The 20952-nt window shown below is 35.4% G+C and overlaps 2 protein-coding genes across 2 annotated transcripts in view; one reads left to right on the forward strand and one right to left on the reverse strand.

Moving 5' to 3' along the window:
• Positions 1-250: 250 nt before the first annotated feature.
• On the reverse strand, positions 251-4069 carry LOC113496012. Its single transcript, XM_026875065.1, has 2 exons — positions 4019-4069; positions 251-1420 (listed from the first exon to the last, which is right to left on the reverse strand). The coding sequence occupies exon 2, from the start codon at positions 1320-1322 to the stop codon at positions 330-332; it is 993 nt and encodes a 330-aa protein (XP_026730866.1). The 5' UTR covers positions 1323-1420; positions 4019-4069; the 3' UTR covers positions 251-329.
• A 6032-nt stretch (positions 4070-10101) lies between these two features.
• Positions 10102-20952, forward strand: part of LOC113496019 (BAI1-associated protein 3) — a 58628-nt gene continuing 47777 nt past the window's right edge. The window contains exon 1 of the mRNA XM_026875076.1: positions 10102-10714. The gene's annotated coding sequence lies outside the window, so the exon portion shown is untranslated. The remainder of the gene's footprint in view (positions 10715-20952) is intronic.

The raw sequence follows: 20952 nt of genomic DNA on the forward strand, positions 1-20952 counted from the left end.
TTGCAAAGTTATTCAATAAAAAAAGCATTATATATATTTTCTTTAAGTTAATTATACCTACATATATAGTTTAATTGGAACATTCAAAACGGAAAAACAACATTAAACGGGATGACTTATTAGAGGAAAACGATACTGCAACAATTACCTGAATCAGTGTGACTGCACTGAGTCTTTCATGATCCGGGTTTTGCCGCGTACACGATTGTGGTTCTTTATACAAGGAACTCGTATCAATGAAACAACGACATGTTTAAAATAAATTATAATTCCTTAATTACTGAGGCAGCTACACCAATTAGAAACACAGACGTAATCCTCTCAGAATGTTAACATTTAACGTTAACGTCTGCTAGACTATACTCAGGTAACGATCGCGACGACTGTGCTTTGTTATTGTAACTTAACGTTATTAAAACTATATACAGAATGAGTATAAGTACATTCATTAGAAACCCTGATATGTAACTTATTATTAAAGTTGATAAGGAATGAATACACCATAGGTCGAATACATCCTTCGAGAATAAATAGACATTGATTGTTAGGCAAAGAAAGAACGTGACTACTGTTAAACTTCTGGCGAACTGGCGAATCTTGTCTGACAGCACTCTGTATACTATGGTGATGTAAAGTCCGGTGCCCAGGAAGATGAGCGGCCATCGGAACAAGCTGCAGATCAACAGGTTCACGTACCACTCGTCCACAAACTCAGTGATGATCACCACTGTCCAACCGATACTGATGGGTATAGGAATCAACCACGAACAAGTTAACACTCTATAAAAACTATTGTGACTAATTTTCACTAAAACTATAATCAAGCTATTGTACATGTGCTTAATAAAAAAGAACACTAAAATTACTATAACAAAGTCTATGTAAATTCTAAAACAATGTATTAAGTCGGTGACTACGGTAGAATGCGTTATCTTATGATGATCGTCCATAAACTTCACTGTAAATATGATTCTTTTGATGAATCTTGCGAAGGTTAACTGCATTAGCATTTGATTTCTGTAGTTACGCCTCCAGCGGGGCATTTTGATAGCTGCTACGATTGATACGATTAATTCTATGGTTGTCATGAGAATTTCAATTCCGATGAAAATTTCGAACACTGTTGTGTCGCTGTATCCATGTTCAATGTCCGTCTTGTTGAGAACACTCGCGCTGATGCTCATTTGTTCACCTAGTTCAGTCGATGAAGGTATTGATTCACTTGTGCTCAGCGGAGACTCGGACGAAGCTATTGCTACCGTCTCCAACAACTCGGTAACGACGTCGGTTTCTCCAGGAGATGGCACAATTTCCGTAGACATTTTGACCACATGAGTGTTTATCACTGTCGCACTGTTTGAAACATTAAAGGTGTTGTGTATGTCCTGAAGGTAGGAGCCAGACTGGCGTTAAAGTGATACTGTAATGAGAAACGGGAAACAACAACTTAGTATTATTCATAGTACATGTTACACCAACTAGTGGAATTTGCGGTCAATAGACGTCATAGCGGTGAACGCAAAATACCCGAGTGTGAGTTTCTCGGCTGCTCATTTTTAGGGTTCTGCACTTCAATAATTAAAACGAAACTCTACTGCCGAGGCCAGGCTATATGTTCTTCTGTCTGTCCATTTGTTCGTCGCCAGGCTGTTTCTCAGAAACCGTGATAGCTAGGCAGTTGGAATTTTCACAGATGATGCATTTCTGATGGCGCCATAACATAAAAACTAAAGCTAACTAAAAATGCAGATCAAGGTTAAGCAACGGATTTTACGGTCACAAATAAACCTTAAATAAATTACATCAATGTGTGATGTTGATGTAAAGTTTGTTATTGAAATGTTTGTGACAACGTGATACGTGTAACTAGCATTTACGAATAACCTATTCGAGAAAAACTTAACACCGAAAAAAAAAATTAGTCACCTCGTTGTTTTGTTTATATTCAGTCTATTCATTCGGAACCCTCAGTATCGCGCGACCAAATCGTACTTGATGTCTTTTTATCTGACTCCTCATTTTAATAATCAAAGAAGTATATATTATTGGCCTATTGTTCAATTTAGTTTACAGTGTCGATATCGTACTTGGGTCGCGTTAAAAAGAAAGGAGTATCAGAATTGTTTGTCAGCCGGCAAGAGTTAAGTTAGCCCTATCCCTAAACAAGGCCGAGAATAAAAACGAAAATGTCGAGGGGAAAAAGAACAAAAAAGTATTAAAACTCTTCAAGAATTGGAGATGAAAATATCATTTTTATACTTTAAGTACCGTAAGTAAATAAGTGTATTACGTATTTTTAAAAGACGGCAAGAAGGAAGTATTTCCGTTGGTTGGGAATTTAATATCCTGCGCGATACTTTCATATTACAATATACTTTATATGTTATTTCATGTTCCCAGTGAGGTATCCAAGTGTTACCTGGTTTTATGAGATAAGTTATAAGAACTAGAAATTATACTAACGTTAGTAGTTACATCGGTATTTGTAGGTACATATGAAAACATGCATAACAATTGCTCTAGCAAGCTTACAGGTAGCTTAAGGTTGTCTTTATAATGACCTTGACGTTGACACGTTTATTCAGTGGCGGGAAGTGTATTAGGGGGCATGTAGAGACTTAAAGATCACTTCGAACTAATACAAAAGTCGCAATTGCTAAGCGGTAATGGTCAGGGGGTATACTACCACGTCTTAAGTAATATTATTGCCAATATGGAAGAGAGATGAAGCTCTATGCCATGTATCGTGCTGTCACGCTTCCACAATCGTAATAATTTTTTTTATAGTAACTATAGTGAGTGCATCAACTCATGATAAAGGACTCCGGCTGAGTCCGAAACAAATCGGGCAATCAAATAAGTACGCGTGAGTAAACCGTTGCGACACATAATAATTCTACTTGAGGACTGGTAGACACTCTGACTGGCCAGGATTCATATTTTGTTTAGATTTGAAAACTAAACTGATTTATAATCTTCCCGTCAGAGTTTTAAAATAATGATTCTGCCTTCGCCCCTCCTTCAAAGCTAAGATATTTGATTAGTAATCGTGTTGATTATTAAGTAAAATTTAGTATCAGTGATGACGTGATGCATTGTATTTGTTTTATGTCTGTACCTACTAGGAAAACTGGGAGAAATAACAGGGAAAATATCTGATTGCGTAGTTTTGATGACCTAATAACCTTTAACGGGCCAAGGTCTATAGTGCATGGATATGTTTTACTATCCAAGGCTGCAACATGTTAAACGGTAATGAAACGACTGATAATGTGAATCAAGCTTACCACCTAGGCTTCTATATCTTAGTCAAGATCATTGAATGACAAAAGTCCGCTGAACGCTCGTGAATTTTCTAACACAAAGTTATAAAAATTCCAAGTTTATTATAAAACTATGACTTAACAAAGTTTTTCATATATTTTTGTATTTCTTAAAATGAGGGGATAAATGATTTAATTATATCATGAATTACCTATATATGTTGTCTTACATTTCAAACCATCTTTGATCGTGAAACCAAAACATTTTATATGTATTAATTCCCCCTTTTCTCGAGAATACCTATAACTACGCCAGATAAACAAGGCGGGAAATTGCTCAGTGTGTGGGGGCCTTTGCGAAAGCTCCGCGATCAATAGCTTTAAAATATGGGTCAAGCTCACTTGCCGCGAGTCCTACCAGTTCACCTGAGTAGTGGCTCTGAGTGCACACACTCCTGCCATTACTAACTGCACTTCCGATACATTTACTGGATTTTGTCCTTCGATACATTTACTATATATTACCTAACTTTGTTCGATTGGAAAATTATTGGGTATAAAATATTCAGGACTTGTTGATACATTTCGAATTTTATCGAATGTCTTGAGAGTGGACTCGATTCTGGTTTGATATCTAATTAAATAGGACATGTCAACTACAGCGGTCTTAAAAGAAAACGTCAAACAACACATGCATGCAAACAAATGTTTTTTTCTTTCTTTATTAATACAACAATGAAAACAAATGACGGTACCTTTTTACCGAGTATCGCAAAGTTTCCAAACTGCGAGAAAACTACTTTGCCAGGCACAGAACACCGCACCCGTTGCCACCAGAGGTGTCTTAATATGCACGTGTGACGTCAAAGGCTTCGGCAGTAATAATCAACGTTCCTAAAAGTAAAGGCACCGTCATAGTGTTATTGGGTTTTTCTATTCGGAACTTTCAGTAGCCGCCTGGTATTGTACCCGATAAATGGCTTTTACGGGACTATTACCATTAAAGTATATTACTTGGACTTTAAATCGACTGTGTTGGGACTTGGTGTAAAAGCGCTCTTTTGGGTCTTTACTTACCTTTGATTTTGAGTGTGAAATTGTAAGTCTTGAGTTATAGAAAACTGACTTATAATACTGCTTTTGGAAGAATTCAATTCGGAGTTATGACGAATACACTTGTTAATTGGTTGGGCCAATTGTTTTACATGTTTCTAAGACATCTGTGATATTGAACTTACGATGGAAGAAATGTATAAAATATAAAACGTCGGTTGTTTGCGGTTCTTTCTGGTACTACGCAAATCAATTTTAACAATGATTGGATTTTTTGCAATTTATGATTGACGTGATTCCAATTAGTGTGTCGGCACTAATTGTTATAATACATTCCACTAATACTCTCAACTCATCCCGTGTAATCCGTTAGGGATCAGCGGGTGGTTAAATTAACATCAACATTATGTTATTGGTCGAACATTACGGCACGCATTAATATTATGTTCACGAGCACTGTATTTGACGCGAATCGTATGACGATACATATGAGTTATCATTATGTTAAAAAACATATTTTAAGTGTGTATTCTGTATTATTCCAGTACATCATCATACAGGTCGTCATGTCGACCGACAAATCTAAGTATTGTCCAGTAATGTTATAATTGCAGTTTGGTGTGAGAGAGAAAAAACTACTTATCTATAAGTAGCTTTTATGAATATAAACGGGAGACAGGACTCACGCGATAGTGACTTTAATGCCATGTTTATGTGAGCATATGTAAAAGATGTTAATTATATTAAAAATATATGTATGTATACTACGAACTAATAACCGTATAACGACGTTAAAAGCAGACTACATTTATAAACGTTATCAGCTCAGACCATCTTATTAAAATTTTCTTGGAAAATATATTATTACTTAGATGTAACATTTTAAGTTGGCAGGAAGTGGTTTCTCGGCGTCTATCACACAGGCATAACAAACAGAAGTCTTAGTTCGCACGCGATAGGAAGACGTTGATTGTGGAAGCGGGACGTCGCTCTACATCATGCAGAGCGCTGTCCCTCTCCCACAACTACACCAGTCTGCTCCAAGTTGGGGTTGGCCTATGAACCTCAACCGCATATCAAGTGGAACAATTATATCGGTAAAGCGTGCGTTTGTGATTGACATTGTTGCGATACAGTATAGATCAGTATAAATAGTTCAACTGTGTAAAGCTTTGTCAGTCATTAAGCCTTATTAAATTGCTTGTGTGTTTCGCATTAAATTGGCTTGTGTTCTGATTATCAATACATCATTATTTTGGTAACGGTTTACTTACGCGTGCCTCGACCCCACCCCGTCTCAGCTTAAGATTAAGGACTCCGGTTGGGTCCAAAACTGGTCGGACTATCCGGATAAATACGCGTGGGAAAACTTACTTAATAAATAATTATGAATCCACCTCACGAAAGTTATTATGATAAAATAATTGCATGGTATACTTAATTATTAGTGTTCCACTTTTGGTATCAAAGTTTAGTTTTTCATCACCATTTTCATTTCCATATGAAAGTAAATTAAGAGTCAGACTTGAGGAAATTAAGGGGAACGTCCAATATTCTTAATACTGAAGATAATATGTGTGTTCGTTACCTGAGAGGCGAAATATCCCTAATCATATAAAAAAAGCTCTTGCAATATAGGAAGGAATTCTTGCGGTTCTGTCTTTTGACCTTTACACATCACACTTTTACCATAAAGGTCTCTTGTAGTTTCATACTTTATACACCTGCCTTTGTACCGTCAGTTTTATGATATCAAAATTTTTGATGATAATATTATATGAATTAGGATGGATGATATTAGGTATATCACTGAAGCCTTTTGTTTTCAGATAAACAAAACATCTATTTCGTGTAATACGGCATAAAAGGGTGTTTGATGTATGTTCCAGTATGTTTTTAGTATGTTCCAGTTTACTTCCAGTTTTTCTGAATAGGTTGAAGTATTATTATATAGTCTTGCTCGTAGTGGTTTTACTGCTCTTCCCCCTCTGGTGTGTCGGTGAAGTAGTGAAGTGGCCGTCACTCTCCACGCTCATTTCCGGTTGGCAATCGATAATCAGATCCATTGATGTGCACTCCGCTTAGATTGGATCTGCGACCTGTGGATACACCAGCCCTGGTTAGACACGCACTCCTCACTGTCATTCGATTACTGACTGCTTAGAAGGTAATTTTGAAATATGTGTTTTATTTTAACAGGAACTAACCGATGAAATATAATATTCAAGTGCGCGTGAGGGTAAATGGCTAAATTCTCTTCAGTAATCAAAAAAATTACTGTACCAACGTTGCTTAACCTCGATTTTTCTTTTCATTGTTAAACTACATTTTATGTGATGTTCCCAACTGTATCGTATGAGATACAGAGTGCTGATAGACATACAGCGGAGCCTTAGTAATACGGTTCAGTTTTGACCCTTTGGGTAACGAACTTAAAACGAAATATCTTGGAATCAGGGTATTATTATATTTTCAAGTGTTAATTTAGAAAGGTAAATTATATTTTAATTGACGCCCTTAAAAGGTCAATATTGAGGCGTTGCCGCTGCCTTACTATTAAAACAATATTTGTAGTCTATGGAAAATTTTTAATGACCACACGGGCGAGGCCGCTGACATTTGCTTGTGTCAAAGTAGTGTCTACTATTTATTGTAACCAATTCTCTTCTAAATCCTCTAGGGCTTACCACCAATCCTAAGGCATAATGCAAACCGCTGTCCTGGGACGTCGAGGTTGGCCCGAGTTCCCGAGTTCATTATGTTGTCACCCTGTAAGGTATCAGATAAACTGAAATGTAGGCATCCTCGTTATCAACGCACTTTATCACTTGTCATGTTTGATGAGTGATAGCACTCAATAAGTATTTTATCGCCAAATTGTAATAAAGCTGTATGAGGTAGGTGCGTCCTGTTTATACATTTTCTATGAACGTTTATCGCTCGTAATAAATAATTTTCTCTGTCGTTGCTTCCGACGTCGCAGTGTTTTACGTGATACTGGGAATTCGTATAATGAATGCGAATTTTATGGCCTGTGTTAATTTACGCGCTCGTTACAGCTACGTCAGATCCTTTATAATTACTATGAAAGACAATCAGATAGGTATCTAATGGGCTGTGTAGGTGCGCGGTACTTTGCAGCGCTTATGTAAAAATGGACTTATAATTTAATAAGGCAAAGGAAGAAGATTACAATCTCGTTTGTTGCTTCATGCTCGAAACATTGTCTACTTGAAAAGACAAAATAGGGGATTTTTGTCACATTTTTTGTGTTGTGGTTTTTAGTTAAATGTTCGACATAATAATATTAGCGGTACTGTTAGAAAAGTATCTAATAGTTTGCATGCTGATTAATCTTGTATTCTTATGTTTGATCTGGTAATAGGTATTCTCATAATCTATACCTATAAAATTAAATTTTCTAACCTTACTACGGCTCAAAAAGTGTTGAGAGGGTCTCATTTTTCGAGTAAATAGAAAAACAGGTTTATTTTATTAGAATAGAGGAACAAAACATTTTCAATAATAGCAGTGACTGCCAGAATTGAAACTAACGGATGAAGTGACGCTTGGAATTAATTTCTTAATTGGATATTCGATTTAGTTGCTGGTGGAGTTCGATAAGATGCCTTTAGACTGCAGAGCAAACAAAGGAATCGCTAGGAGACCCATCAGAAATGCACTTGCCTAAACCTGGAAGACTACTAAGACCATTTCAAGTTATATTTTTACAGTTGTGTAAAAGAGATGCCGCCCTATAGTGTAGTGCTGTGAAGCTTCTTCACCCCTTTAATTTTACTTTAAGTTCTTTAAGCAGTCCTTTTTGGAACTTTGAGTTTTACAACATAATACGCAATCTTCTTTTTTCTTGTTATTGATATACAAGCTTGTGACAGATTTTCTAAACCACTGTAACGCAATATTCTTTGGTGTGCTTGGTTACCTCATTGTTTTTTAAAGCGGTAACAGCTTACGAACTTTAATACGAAAAGACATCTTTGCGTGCCAAGCTTTAAGCCTGCGGCCTTTAACTTGGTAGTCCAACAGTTATACCACTAAGCTATTATTGTATTTGTTGTGGTTTCTAATATTAGCTCGAGCGCAGGCTTTAACTGCTCCACCGGACTTATTAGCTTTAGAAGCCAGCAATAGCAAATATAAAATGGTAAGTAAGTTAGCCACGCTCTCTGAGGTCAACCACTGTTGGGTTAGGCCCTCGACTCAGCCTTATTATTAAGGCTAAAGAGAGAGCTGAATCTGGAAGTATTTTCCTAGATTGGCCGGTTTGACCTAGCTAAATATCATCATCATCATCAGCCCATATTCGTCCACAGCTGGACATAGGCCTCTCCAATTGCACGTCATCGAGATCTAAACCATCCAGCTAAATATAACACCACTAAATTAAATAATATAATGAGTTTTAGACTTTAATAGTAACCCATTATTGTAATTGATGTCCTAAATATCTATAGAGAATTGATTAACCACAACGCTACATCTAGCTTAATGAGTATTAGGGGATTAACAAGCACTACGTCATAACGTGATTATTTAATACCAATTCATATTCGAATCTAGCAATTATTGTTCAGTTATTCACTGTGTCGTTCAGAAAGTGTTAGTTATTTTTTTCATTGTCATAAATGTTTGTTTTAAATTTTGTTAAACTGATTTGTCAAACGAGTTATATTTGTACGTATAGTTTTTAAACAAGTTATTAGATTTTATTTTGGCAATATCAATTTCATATTGTAGTTCGATAATTGACAATATACAGTTAAAAAAAAAGGATTTCAAATGAAGTACGTAATTTCGTTTTACATTGCTATCTGTATTTAAAAAAAAACTAATGTTTTTCTTTTGTTAGTCAGTATTCTCATTATTATTGATAATTTAATTTCTTAATACCTACAAATTCATAATAACATCAGGACGGATAACTTCCTACCTTGTAATGTAATATTGACAAGTACCCTCTCAGTTGTCAGGTTACAAACGCGATGACAAATTGCCGCCGCTACAGATATCATGCCAAGTTAATGAAACATCTCCGGAAGAACAGATCGCAACTGGCGTTAAGGATCGCCAAACTTCGATTGGATACCGACCAACCGACAACTCTGTAATAGCACTAATATTGATTTATGTTGGGAATATTTTAGAGTTTAATCTAGAGCAGGAATACTGTCAGGAAAAAAAGGGTTTCTTAAACTAAAATGAAATTATAGAAATGAATAACCATAACACGTGGCTGCGATCCTTTTTACTATTCTGCACGGAGAAGGAACTGACAAAATCATGAAAATACAAAAATTGCCAATCCAATAACTAAATACCAAAATTTTGATATATTGCGTAAAATTATGAAAGTAATTTCACTTGTTTTATCGGAAGGCGACGTGGGGCGGTCAAAACTTTGCTAATCACCGTTCGAACGGCCACTCGCTTAAGAATAAATTACTGCGCGAAACTTTTACGGAAAGTAATTAAGTTACCACAGTCTAGTTGTAACATCTGAACATCTACGTGAAGATTGGGCTAACTTCCAGCTAACGCGAGCTGAAGGAATGTACTACCAAAAGTTACGCGACAAACATGTGGGTCTCACTCCAGTAATTAATTGAACAATGTCCACATTTATCAACAATTAAACCAAATGGAATTTTTAGTCACTGCTTAAATTAAACAATAAATTATTACTACATTTATTAAATTATTATTTTCTATAAAGAAAACGTTCAGGTGCATTAATAGGACAAAAATAGTAGCGAAAATCAGAAACTGTATCTAAAAATCGATCAATCCAATTATTTGATTTCATAAATTTGTAAGTAAATGTTACTAGTATCGGTGTTTAATATAATTGCAGTTTTATATTATAAAAGCGAGCGTAACGGCTGCAAGTAGCCACCTTATTGTATACAACACAACAACAACAGTTGCATTTCCTAAACCAATAATTGTCTATAAATCAATAATGCGATAGAGTTGTAAACAGAAGTTAGTGATTAAAAGAGGTTTGAGATCACCTGTCGCGTACACAATCAACAGGAAGGGGACCCGGGCGAGGCTCGCAGGAGCATCGAGCAAGCAGAGGACGCCAGTCGCCGCCCAGCCGCCCTTCGCGAGCGTCGCATCCTCGCGAGCGCGCCTGCACCCCACACACACCGATCACTTGTCTCGCTTACGCCTGATCACGTACCAAATTCGGATTTTGCATACTTTACCATCACAGAACAACAAACATCTTATGGAGTAGAGAATCTTTTTGATTCGGCGAAATAAGTTCGAATATCGCGTTAAGAACTGGAATTGAGATCGTTCGAAGTTTGCTGAGTGCCAACAGATCGCGAAGGATTCTCCGTGCCCCAATAATGTACTGCGTTTGAGCCCAAGTAAGTTTTAAGTAGCATTTAGTCCCCATAATTTTAAGAAGTTGTGCTGCAAGTTACGACCTTACGTTACGTTAAGTTAACCTAGCAAAATAAGATTATGAAAGCAGTGTAGGTAAATATTTGTGAGAATGCAAAAATATTTATAACAACAAAGATTTGCATGTTTATATTAAACTAGTAGTTAGGTTGTAAATAAATAATTATTTATTTATTATCGAACAGATAAGGCCCTATTTAAAAGCAAGATCATTCCAAATAAAGCAACATTCTTCTGTTTATTGTCGGCAAAGAAATGAAACTTCAAGAAAGCATCCTTTAAGCAAGTTTGTAATAAAAGCAAAATAACAATACTAAGTTATCAAGAGTTCAGTATCTTGTTTATAAAATAAAAACAGATGTGAACTCATGTTTCAAGCAATTGAATTGAATCTGGAACTTTCTTGCGTCGTGTAAGTGATTGTTTGCTTTGCTATTAGGACAGTGACTGCAATTAGGTCGTGCTTGCTATTGGGGATTTACTTCAGTGTACAAAACCTCCTGTTGTAAAGATCGATTTAGTCCAGTAAATGTGAAACTCGCTGCTACGAAAGCCATTGATTGCAATGTCGTAGCCGTTTCGGTCGTAGCAGTGTTTTAATTTGTAGCTAGCCATCAACAGCGCGCTGTGTCTTCCGAATAGCGTATTGTTCAAGGTAACAAGAAAAAGAAGACAAGTTTGTTATTTATATTTATATTCAATTAACCAATTCGTAACTTGTTAGTACGACAGCGATGTAAATATTTACTAAACCTTTACACGGATTGCTGTAATTCTCATTTTAAAGTTTTTGCAATTAGCGATCTTGGATGGCACTCATACAAAGCGTAGTTATGCTCTTTTTAATTATTCGTCCGCCTCTTCCAACGTTGACTATTTCCATTTATGAAACACGCTGAAACGACGGGTGACCGTCGGAAAATTTGTAATTTCAGTGCTGGACCGGATTCTTAATCTGAGTACGAGACGAAAAATTGCAATTTGAGTCCCATTCAAATTACACTGGGCGAAAAGTTATTATTCACGGAATTATTACCATATTTCAACATCTTAATTAGAAGATTTTTGCACATTTTACGTAATTACGTAGAAATTGTTTCATTAACTCATCGTCAAACGAAGCTTAGTTGTTGTTTAACTTTATCGTTAGTGCTCAAGTTTATGATTGATTGTTCAGGTGTTGGCCAAAACACTTTGAGGCTCAGTAGGCTAAAAGCTTTCAACAACTTTAGGTTTAGAAGTGATTGTCTTAGTCATTCTACTAATTTTTAAGACATGTTATGATTAATTTGTCTCATAGCGCTATCGCTATGAGACATATTTAGCTTAGCTTAGCCGTAAGTCGAGATGACTTTTACCATAGGAAATCAGCACCAAGCGCAGAAATTGCATAACTGCTTCCACTCAATATATGGAGAACGGAAATTCCAATTCTCCTGGCTAATGGGACCGAGTGCTTCACACTGAGGCTGGGCCAAAAGTTCCTGATACAACAGAGATTGTTTGAAAGGTTTTGATTATTTAATGCTGCATATTGCCATCCACAACATAGGACTAGAACTAATTTGGAGTTCCCTTACCTGACGTCGTACTATATTATTTATTTAGACAAAGCAACATCAATCAGGCGGCTGTGACACGGGTTTAACGGGACCTCACGAACTTACGAAATTCAACATTGACAAACATATTGTGTGCTGGATGTCGCCGAACTAAAGCGGAACGACATTTTTCCACATTTATGCATGTTCCTGCTTTTATTATGCTGTTGAAGTTTTGAGACCAAGTTTATTTGCATAAATAAACTAGCTCGATCAAACTTATGCAAGTTATTTTTTATTATTTATTATATTGTTATGGAAAAACATACGATAGTCAATGTTACTCACTGTCAAGCTCTCTTAGCCACATTCGTTTTATGTAATGTCGCGAAAATAGAAGCACTTTTTAGAGCGTCCTGAAGTTTAGTTTGGTCGAGTATAGGTTAGATACCTCTAACTAATAGTGAAGGGAAACATCGTAATGAAACAAACATTAATATTCCGAAATCGTCAACACTTCGTGAGGGAAGGATGTGATTAATGCTCGTTTCCTTTTCTTAATTAGATGGAACCTTTGCTCTTTTAGTGGAAGGTTCGAAACTGCTAATTTATTTTTCTACTCACGGTACATCCAATATTTACTTTGCGTTTAGTGAATTGGAAACCTACATGATTAAGAAAGTGAAACTCATTCAGGTGTACGTGAAAGATACTTGTGATATTAATCATGACAGTCGACGATTGAACTTCAAACCTATAGCTCAAATTTCCAAGTATGGAGGTATTGTACCCATATTACTATTGGTCATTTCATATTAGGGCGCGGGCTGTCAAATTTATATCAAATTGCTGTCTGAATGTAAATAGGAAAATGTTGTGTCACCGTATAACCATTTAGAATCGATATCGACTGATGCCATATGCCTAAGTCAGATTAGAAATAACGAGACTGAGTTACGAGAACTACCAAGATTAAATAAAAAGTATTAACGTGGCTTTATTTGTAACATCAGAAATACCTTAATGACAAATTTAGAGATTGGGGGTCGTCGGGACAAACGGTCCCCGGTCAAGGTATTTGCTAATGTATGGAGAAAAATGTATAAATAGCCCTGTTTTAATTGCTTTGATATGGAAACAACTTTTTTACAGCTTGAAAGGGGCGGCTTCTGAGTTTTGATCATATTTCGATGGTGTTTGTATGCAAACTTGACAAAATATAATAAAAAATCATCTTGGCAATTTTGCTCTATTGCCAAATGGTATTGATGGAAATTTTGATTTACACTATTAAATTATCAGTTTAATGAAGATAATACTTACCTGCCGCTTTGATCATATCAGTTTAACATAATTAGTTTGTCGAATGTAATTACATTGCGCTATATCTGTGTAACATTCTGTCGGTTAATCTATTTAGACCAATCTATTACACCTCCGTAATTACAAATAGTCCAACTTTGACATAATAACATGCATCTCAGGTTAAAACAGTCGAGAAACATCTTCAAAATTGTGGTAACATTTTGAATACGCTACGAAAAAGTCTCTGAAGGGGTTAATATATACCGCAGACTTTAATGTACTTCGCTTCAAGTTTTCAGTTCTTTTTCGCGATAATGAAGTCTTGTAACTCCATTATTGTAGTCGTGCTGAGCTGTTAGACGGGCATCTTTTGAAAGTTCGCGTAAGTCGAGAAAAAGGACGCTATTTAGATAAACTTTGCAATACTTATTTATTGAAATAATTTTACTTTGCACTTCGCATACAATTTGTTGTGTATCGTGTACCTACGTTGATGACGATCGATCGCCTGGTGCGATGTAATTGGTAGCTTGTGTGGGTAAGCGCTTGAAGACTTATTAGATAACCTTCCGTAGCTCCACCGGATATTTTCAATACTCGGAACCGAATTTTCTCCTTTCTTATGGGATTTCCATGAACTCAGATATTGCGGCAGAATTGTCAACTCAATAAAATGAATCTGACATACGAGTGCTTAATGTCATTGGAAGGAATTATGTTCAAATACTTCCGTACAAATAAAAATTGCTGATTGGAAGTAAATAAAAGGCTTCTTGACCCCATAACTGAACAAATTTGCTCTAATGCAAGCGAAAGGAAATGCACTTCTCAATTCTAAGCGAAAATGAGTTACATTAGATGTCATTTAAGGCGGAGAAACCGATTGAAAAAGTGGCAGAAGAGACGGCCTTTGCAATTTACATGAAAGTTTATTTGCCAAGTCTGCAGCGGACGCCAAGCAGGCTTTAATTAAACGAGCAACAGGAAAACCCAACCGACCTAAAAGATTATTGTGTAATTTACGTGAATGTTATATTTCTGACAATTTGCTTCGAAACTTATTTTATTTTCATCAATGTTCATTTAACTGGCTCAATACTACTTTATGTGCCGCGTGTGACGATGCGGTAGGCGGCATTAGCGCTTGTAAATATATCATAGTCAGTACAAACATGCAATAGGTGTGATAAAGATCACACTACGCCAGTCCATTACTAAAGGTACTGACCAATTTCCTCAACTTGGTTTAGGCTATAAAAATAGCCCATAAAAGCGCAATTATGTGTGGCTTTGTAATAATACGAGAAACATGTCAATTTTCCTTTATTAGGGAAAATATTTTTTTATTTACAAAAGATATTTTGGGTTGTGCCTTTGTTAAATATGAAATAATTTCGAAGTTGTCCCGGTATGTCGCCTTTTTCCAGCCGATCGGAGTCGATGTAAAGGGGTATTGATTAAACGTAGTTATGTATTAACCTTAATTTTCTGATGTCTGTATATTCATATTTTTGAAAGCACATGTGTTCAATTTCCTTTAACAAATTTGCAATGTATTATTTTGAATGAATAGAGGTTCAATACTGAAAGTTTCCGATATGGACGTATGGTTTTAAATAACATTAATTAAAACGCTACCTTATTGTTCGCTTGGCATTGTTCGCGATACACTAATACTGTAGGTATATTTTTAGCAGTTTAAGCTGCTTTTATTCGTGCTTTGAGTAAAAGTATTTTTAGTAAATATGAGTAAGAAATATTTTAAGAACTATTTTACAAATAAAAGTTAGTAATTAAAGACGTCAATAAGTTGGTATTATTAATCTAAAAGTAGTGTAGCCCATCATAAGGGTAAGGATAACCACTTTCGTATAAATACAGCAGGATAAACTAGGATAGAATATAGATGGTTAGATAGATAGAATAATCTTTATTGCAAACCAAATCAATACAGGATTTTATATAAATAAATAGTTACATGGTGCCACAATGGGCGGTCTTATCGCTAAAAGCGATCTTTTACAGACAACCTTTGGATGGACTAGATTCTGAAGGAGCAATATACCTATTTATCAAATTCTAAAAATAAACCAATTTCTAAAATCGAAAGTAACATTTACTCAAAGGCATTATAAGCTTTATCTCTCATAGTTCATATATTCATGGAAACTAGCCCTAACAACGTTCACCAGGAATTCTAAATTCTGTCGAACTGCGTTTTCCGAGTTGAGTCACAAACAATGCCCCGTGGTCCAGGGTTTAATTAAGCATGGCTATTTCTGAAAACCATTGAATTTTGGTTGGCAAAGTTTCCTGTTAGGTGCAGAGCTGGGTTCGTTGAATGGCTTGGTTTCGGAGAGACGAAGATACATAATATGTTACAAATTCCAGCTGTGTAGAAGAAAGTCGCTGGTTATCAAATTTCTACGGGTATTTACTAAATTAGTTTTTTTATTACAATTCTTTGCTATTTTCACTTTACTAAACAACGAATTTTATAAATTTAAATCAAGTTCAGATCCAATTAAACGATTATAAAGTTGTTTAGAATTTCACTGTAAATCATTGTTTTCGTAAATTGTTTAGATAGTCGACATCTTAAATGCGTTTAGATCCGTCTCAGTGTTATGTTTCTCAAGGAGACCTCTGTATTGTTTAGAATATAATTAATTCTATTGTTTGTCCCAGAGTTCTGACAACGACGTTTATTTTGTTACTAATAAGAAGTTTGCTTATCCACTCAACCCTACCACAAATATGACGTGAATACATTTGTGATGTGTATTAACGACTGAGTTGGTCCGCTATATTATGCATAACTTTCTAGAGCTTTTTGTCAAAAACTGTGTTTAAGAAAGCATTATGGAAGTAGCTGAAGAGTGCAAGACAAGTCCAAATACCATATACATATCTGTTAAAGATAGATTGTCGTTATGCTCATGAATTTCTCACATTAAATCAATCTCTGTGCCTATGATTCCTGATACCGCTGATGAACTTTCAGACGTTTATATAAAGCCATTGTAGATCTGGAGATTACGTGACGACTTGACGAGTGTTTGGCGTTAGCCGACAAACTCTTGAAAGCGACTTAAATGGATACTAATCCAACTTAACTTGCGTCGCCTATTTTTAGCACCTTAGTTGGTGGGTTCTAATAAAGGGGTGGTATCGTATAAAGAACGCTACTGATATTTTGCTTATAGAGAAGCTTTTAACTAAAAATGTAACGCGGTGAAAATATTGAATAGAAATTCTTTATAATGTTTATTCTGCAATCATATTTTTGTAAAACAAAGCAAAACACGTGTGAATCAAAGGTTACGCCAAGATTAATGTCGTTATAATAAAAACGCCATTTTTAAGTAGACCTTTTTACTAAAAGATGGGCTAAAATGCGAGGTGTGATTTTTTTATGAAGTTTGTTTTAACAAAATTAAACGCGACCAAGGTGAGAGTGACCCAAGGGTAACGCAGTCATCTGGGGAACGCACGGTAATTTATACATCAACCCTTGAACGGGTGGCGACCTATTTACAATATTTATACTTCGCACTAGACGATACTACTTTGAAAAAGGTCAGACATGATCTTTAATGGCTACCTATGACTCTTAATAGTGGTCGCTATCGAAGAAATTTATAGATTGTTCAATGTAAGTAAGTATGTTCATCCCATTTCGCAGTTAATGTTAGAGGTATAGTTCATAAATATGTTAAATATTGACCTTTGCGTGGTGATAAGATTTGTTTTCAGAGAACAAATATAAAGTACCTAGGGTTCACTTAATCTTTGATAAAGGTTACTATAATACTAAGTACACGCTTCGGTTTGTAAGGACAGACTACATTAGACTGACTTAAGTCTTTATAAAGTAGGCAATTGCTGTATTCCAGGTAGCAACGCGAAACCTTTAATCTTCACCAAAATGTTCAAAAAACAAATTTCAGATTTTCCTCAATAAAAGTAAGTTAATTCAAACCTGTTCCTTAACTGGCTTTAATTCAAATTAAAAGTTTGGAGTAAAACTATTTCATTTATTCTAATCACAGTCCGACAATGGAGACGAAAATTCATTAATTCAAGAGGCGCACAGTTTATTGGACTCTTCAGTATTTTTCTCACAAAATTCCTAAGGATTGCTTTCTAAGTTATCTATCTGGAGCAGTAATGGGTTTCTGTTAAATACGCAATAAATTTTTACTTAAGTTGTCTCATTTATAAACCAAATACTTGACGCAAACTTTTTAATGAAAGTGTTTGATGTGCACAAGTTTCGAAAATGTTATATCAAAACAGATAAGCAAGCGGGGCTCTCACTGCAGAACGCCATGGCTTATTTGGGATAAGAACATGTATTTATTCGAAATATAAAAGTTAATGGTAGAAATGACTGTGGGGAAATTGGAGGCGCATTTCGTCCGGGAAGATAGGCGTATTGTAACGTGACTCGCAGCAGCGGCTCCGTTAAAACAAAGCCTTGCCTAATCAAACCCCAGTAGGCTGTATTGTTAGTGTGCTGGCCGAGGTCAATTCCCAATATTGTTACTACTGAGGAGGCGGGATTATAGCGGAGCATCGGTCTCTGAGCTTAATGGATTTACTGGTAGTTGCTGTTCGCAAGCACACCCCCGACTAGATTGTTTACTTTCACGAGTGCTCATTTATACTTGTTTATAGCAATTTAAAAGTAAATCAGGCTTTTACCATAATGTTCATCGAGATTGAGATTTGAATATTAAGATAATGTAAAAGCATTCAACTTTTGTACTTACATGTTTCTTACTTAAATTCTGGTAAAATTTTACGGAAAACTCATGGACACCCTAGATTAAACACATGCCACTTTATTTCCCACAAAATATATTTTTATCGTGTGATGAGCAAAAAAAATTCATCGAACATACCGTTAAGCGCAGCTCAATTATAATTAATAATAGTCTTACCCAGAAAAAGCTACATATGGAGTAATGCTAAAGTTTATTTTTATTCGAATTTCTAGGAGAGCCTACTGCGCTATTTTCGGGCAAAACATGTTTGTTATAAAATTGTTCGTGTAAACACCACGCAGTATTTCATTCCGACTCAAATGAAAATAAAATCTGTATCACTATCGTTAAACTAAGCTACGCTCGTACAAAAAAATTGCCGACGGTATTGATATTTTACGTTACTGTAACGTACTATGACTGCAGATTTATATTTATTTCATAGAACTCAAAAATGGCTACAATAAAAGAAAAACATTAAAGTTTCATTTTCTTCTTTGTTAACGTTAATTATTTTCTCTCTTACAAACTGTAATATTTAAATATTTTAATTTTAAAATGCATAATAAATTCTTTTTAAAATACAATAGCGACAATGCCTTTGAGAGTTGGAGTGGAACGAAATTAATTATCTTACTAAACTTCATACAGTGCCTATAAAATGTAACAAAAGGAATCCTTTTGAAAGAAAAATGCCTCGGACGTAAAATCTTTATCGCTTGAATTTATTACGCGAAAATATTGCAAGTGTTAATTTTTAAGAGTTTATTACTTTCATGGTGTAACGCCATGTTCCATATTTCTTCGTCTATATTTTTTTTTTTAATAGCCGATAAAATTTCGTGCGGAAGGTGTCATTTTTTATGGTACAGAACGAAATACTATCTCAATATGAGCTAAAAACTAATAAATGACCTTTCAAGTAAAAGTCGGATTCGCGACACCGAGGATTCCGTACAAAATACGAAGGAGAATTTGACAGTTTAACACTTTGTTTGTTAGTTGGCTTAATCTGTTTAATCATTATATAATAAACAGACCGACTTATATTTCCTGTTTCTAGACTTTTCACATGAAACTCACTTAAATGCATGTTTGTTATTTTTGTTGGGTCAGTATGAACTCGTTTCTTCCTAACTGTATTGGCTTCTATGTTATACGACAAACTTGGGTTTAACAGCGCGGGTAATAAAACAGATGTCTTTGAGGCCATATTGATCCCTGATCTTAAAAGGGCCTCGCGGACGTCCAAAACATTCACAATTCAACATTAAGAATTCTTTTGTTTTGCAGAAAATCTTTTTATTTGTTTGAGTGAGGGCTGAGTGAAAACAGCGAACCCTGTTGTTGGGAAAAAATGGGGTAAAACAATATATAAAATCAAAACTTTTTAAATCGCAATGTTGGTGTGTCATGTTTTCATAAATCGTTGTTCGGAAGCTGAAAGAAAATCTTTAGTTAGTTAGTATGGATTAGTGCACGGCAATAATTAGCCCTAGGTATTACGATTTTTTTTTGTGTAAACTCCTTTTACGCCGAAGAAGCCTGATATCAGTTTAAGATATCGCATTGAATTACAGTCGCGTATTGCCACTATCGGTTCGATTTATGCGACCTAAATGACTTTAACGACCTCCCCAGCATATCGTCTCTCTAAAACTTTAACTCAGCCTGAACACTTCTATCGTTCAAGAGTTCATGACAGTATTTATAGGCATACGCAAAATAAATTAATAGAAATATTACGAACATTTTGAGAGAACAGTCAAAACTTTTTGAGGCGATGTGAAAAACCAATTTCAGTCACTGTATTTGTGAAGGCACTTTTGAAATATCTTTCATTTCGATTTAGATTACATCAATGAAATGTTTTTTTGCCCAAACAAGTTTATCTAGACAGACGTTTCAAAGTTATTTTCTAGCTACAAAAGATATAATAATAATTTTTTTGGGTGGTCTCCTTGTATCTTCATTTATCAAAAAAGTATTGAAGTGTGATAACGTTTTTATTACATTGCTTATACAAATTATTTTTGAAGATTATAGAAATTAAAGTGCAGTAGCTTTACATGATTTGAATGTGGTGTGGGTTTAACAGTATTTTGAGTTCAATATAGTCCTGAACTGTGACAAAAGATTCTGTAAAATGGGAGGCTACATCAAAAGTATTTTTTGGAGAGGTTTCTGATAATTTCAAAGTATAAGAAATGTGTACTTAAAGTGAATCTGTCGTTGTTTTGGAAAAGAGGCGGCAAAGTGCAAGGTATATCGGGTTTTGCTTCTAGAATGGCACCAGACCAGGAGGTTGACTTCCGAAACTAGTCTGATTCTGTTTTTGATTTAGGCCTCGTTGCGATCCTGAAATTTTACTATAAAAACCGAACCAAGGTCGAGTACCTAACGAGAATCATCAGTCGAGAATCGATCTTCATTCGATTGAAATACAACTTGAACATGAATTTAAGTTCATATTTGTCGGGAGTAAGCCTACTGCTTTGGGAGCTCGTAGTGGGAGTCTTGGGTGTAAATCTAATGTTTTACTCCTATATCTTATCAGCTTGATATTTCAGTGTTTCACAGAAAAGG

Source organism: Trichoplusia ni, chromosome 1 (genome assembly GCF_003590095.1).
Source record: "Trichoplusia ni isolate ovarian cell line Hi5 chromosome 1, tn1, whole genome shotgun sequence".
Taxonomy (NCBI): domain Eukaryota; kingdom Metazoa; phylum Arthropoda; class Insecta; order Lepidoptera; family Noctuidae; genus Trichoplusia; species Trichoplusia ni.

Excerpts from the sequence above, each read along its gene's own strand:
- LOC113496012 (XM_026875065.1), bottom strand. The coding sequence starts at position 1,322 with ATGTCTACGGAAATTGTGCCATCTCCTGGAGAAACCGACGTCGTTACC.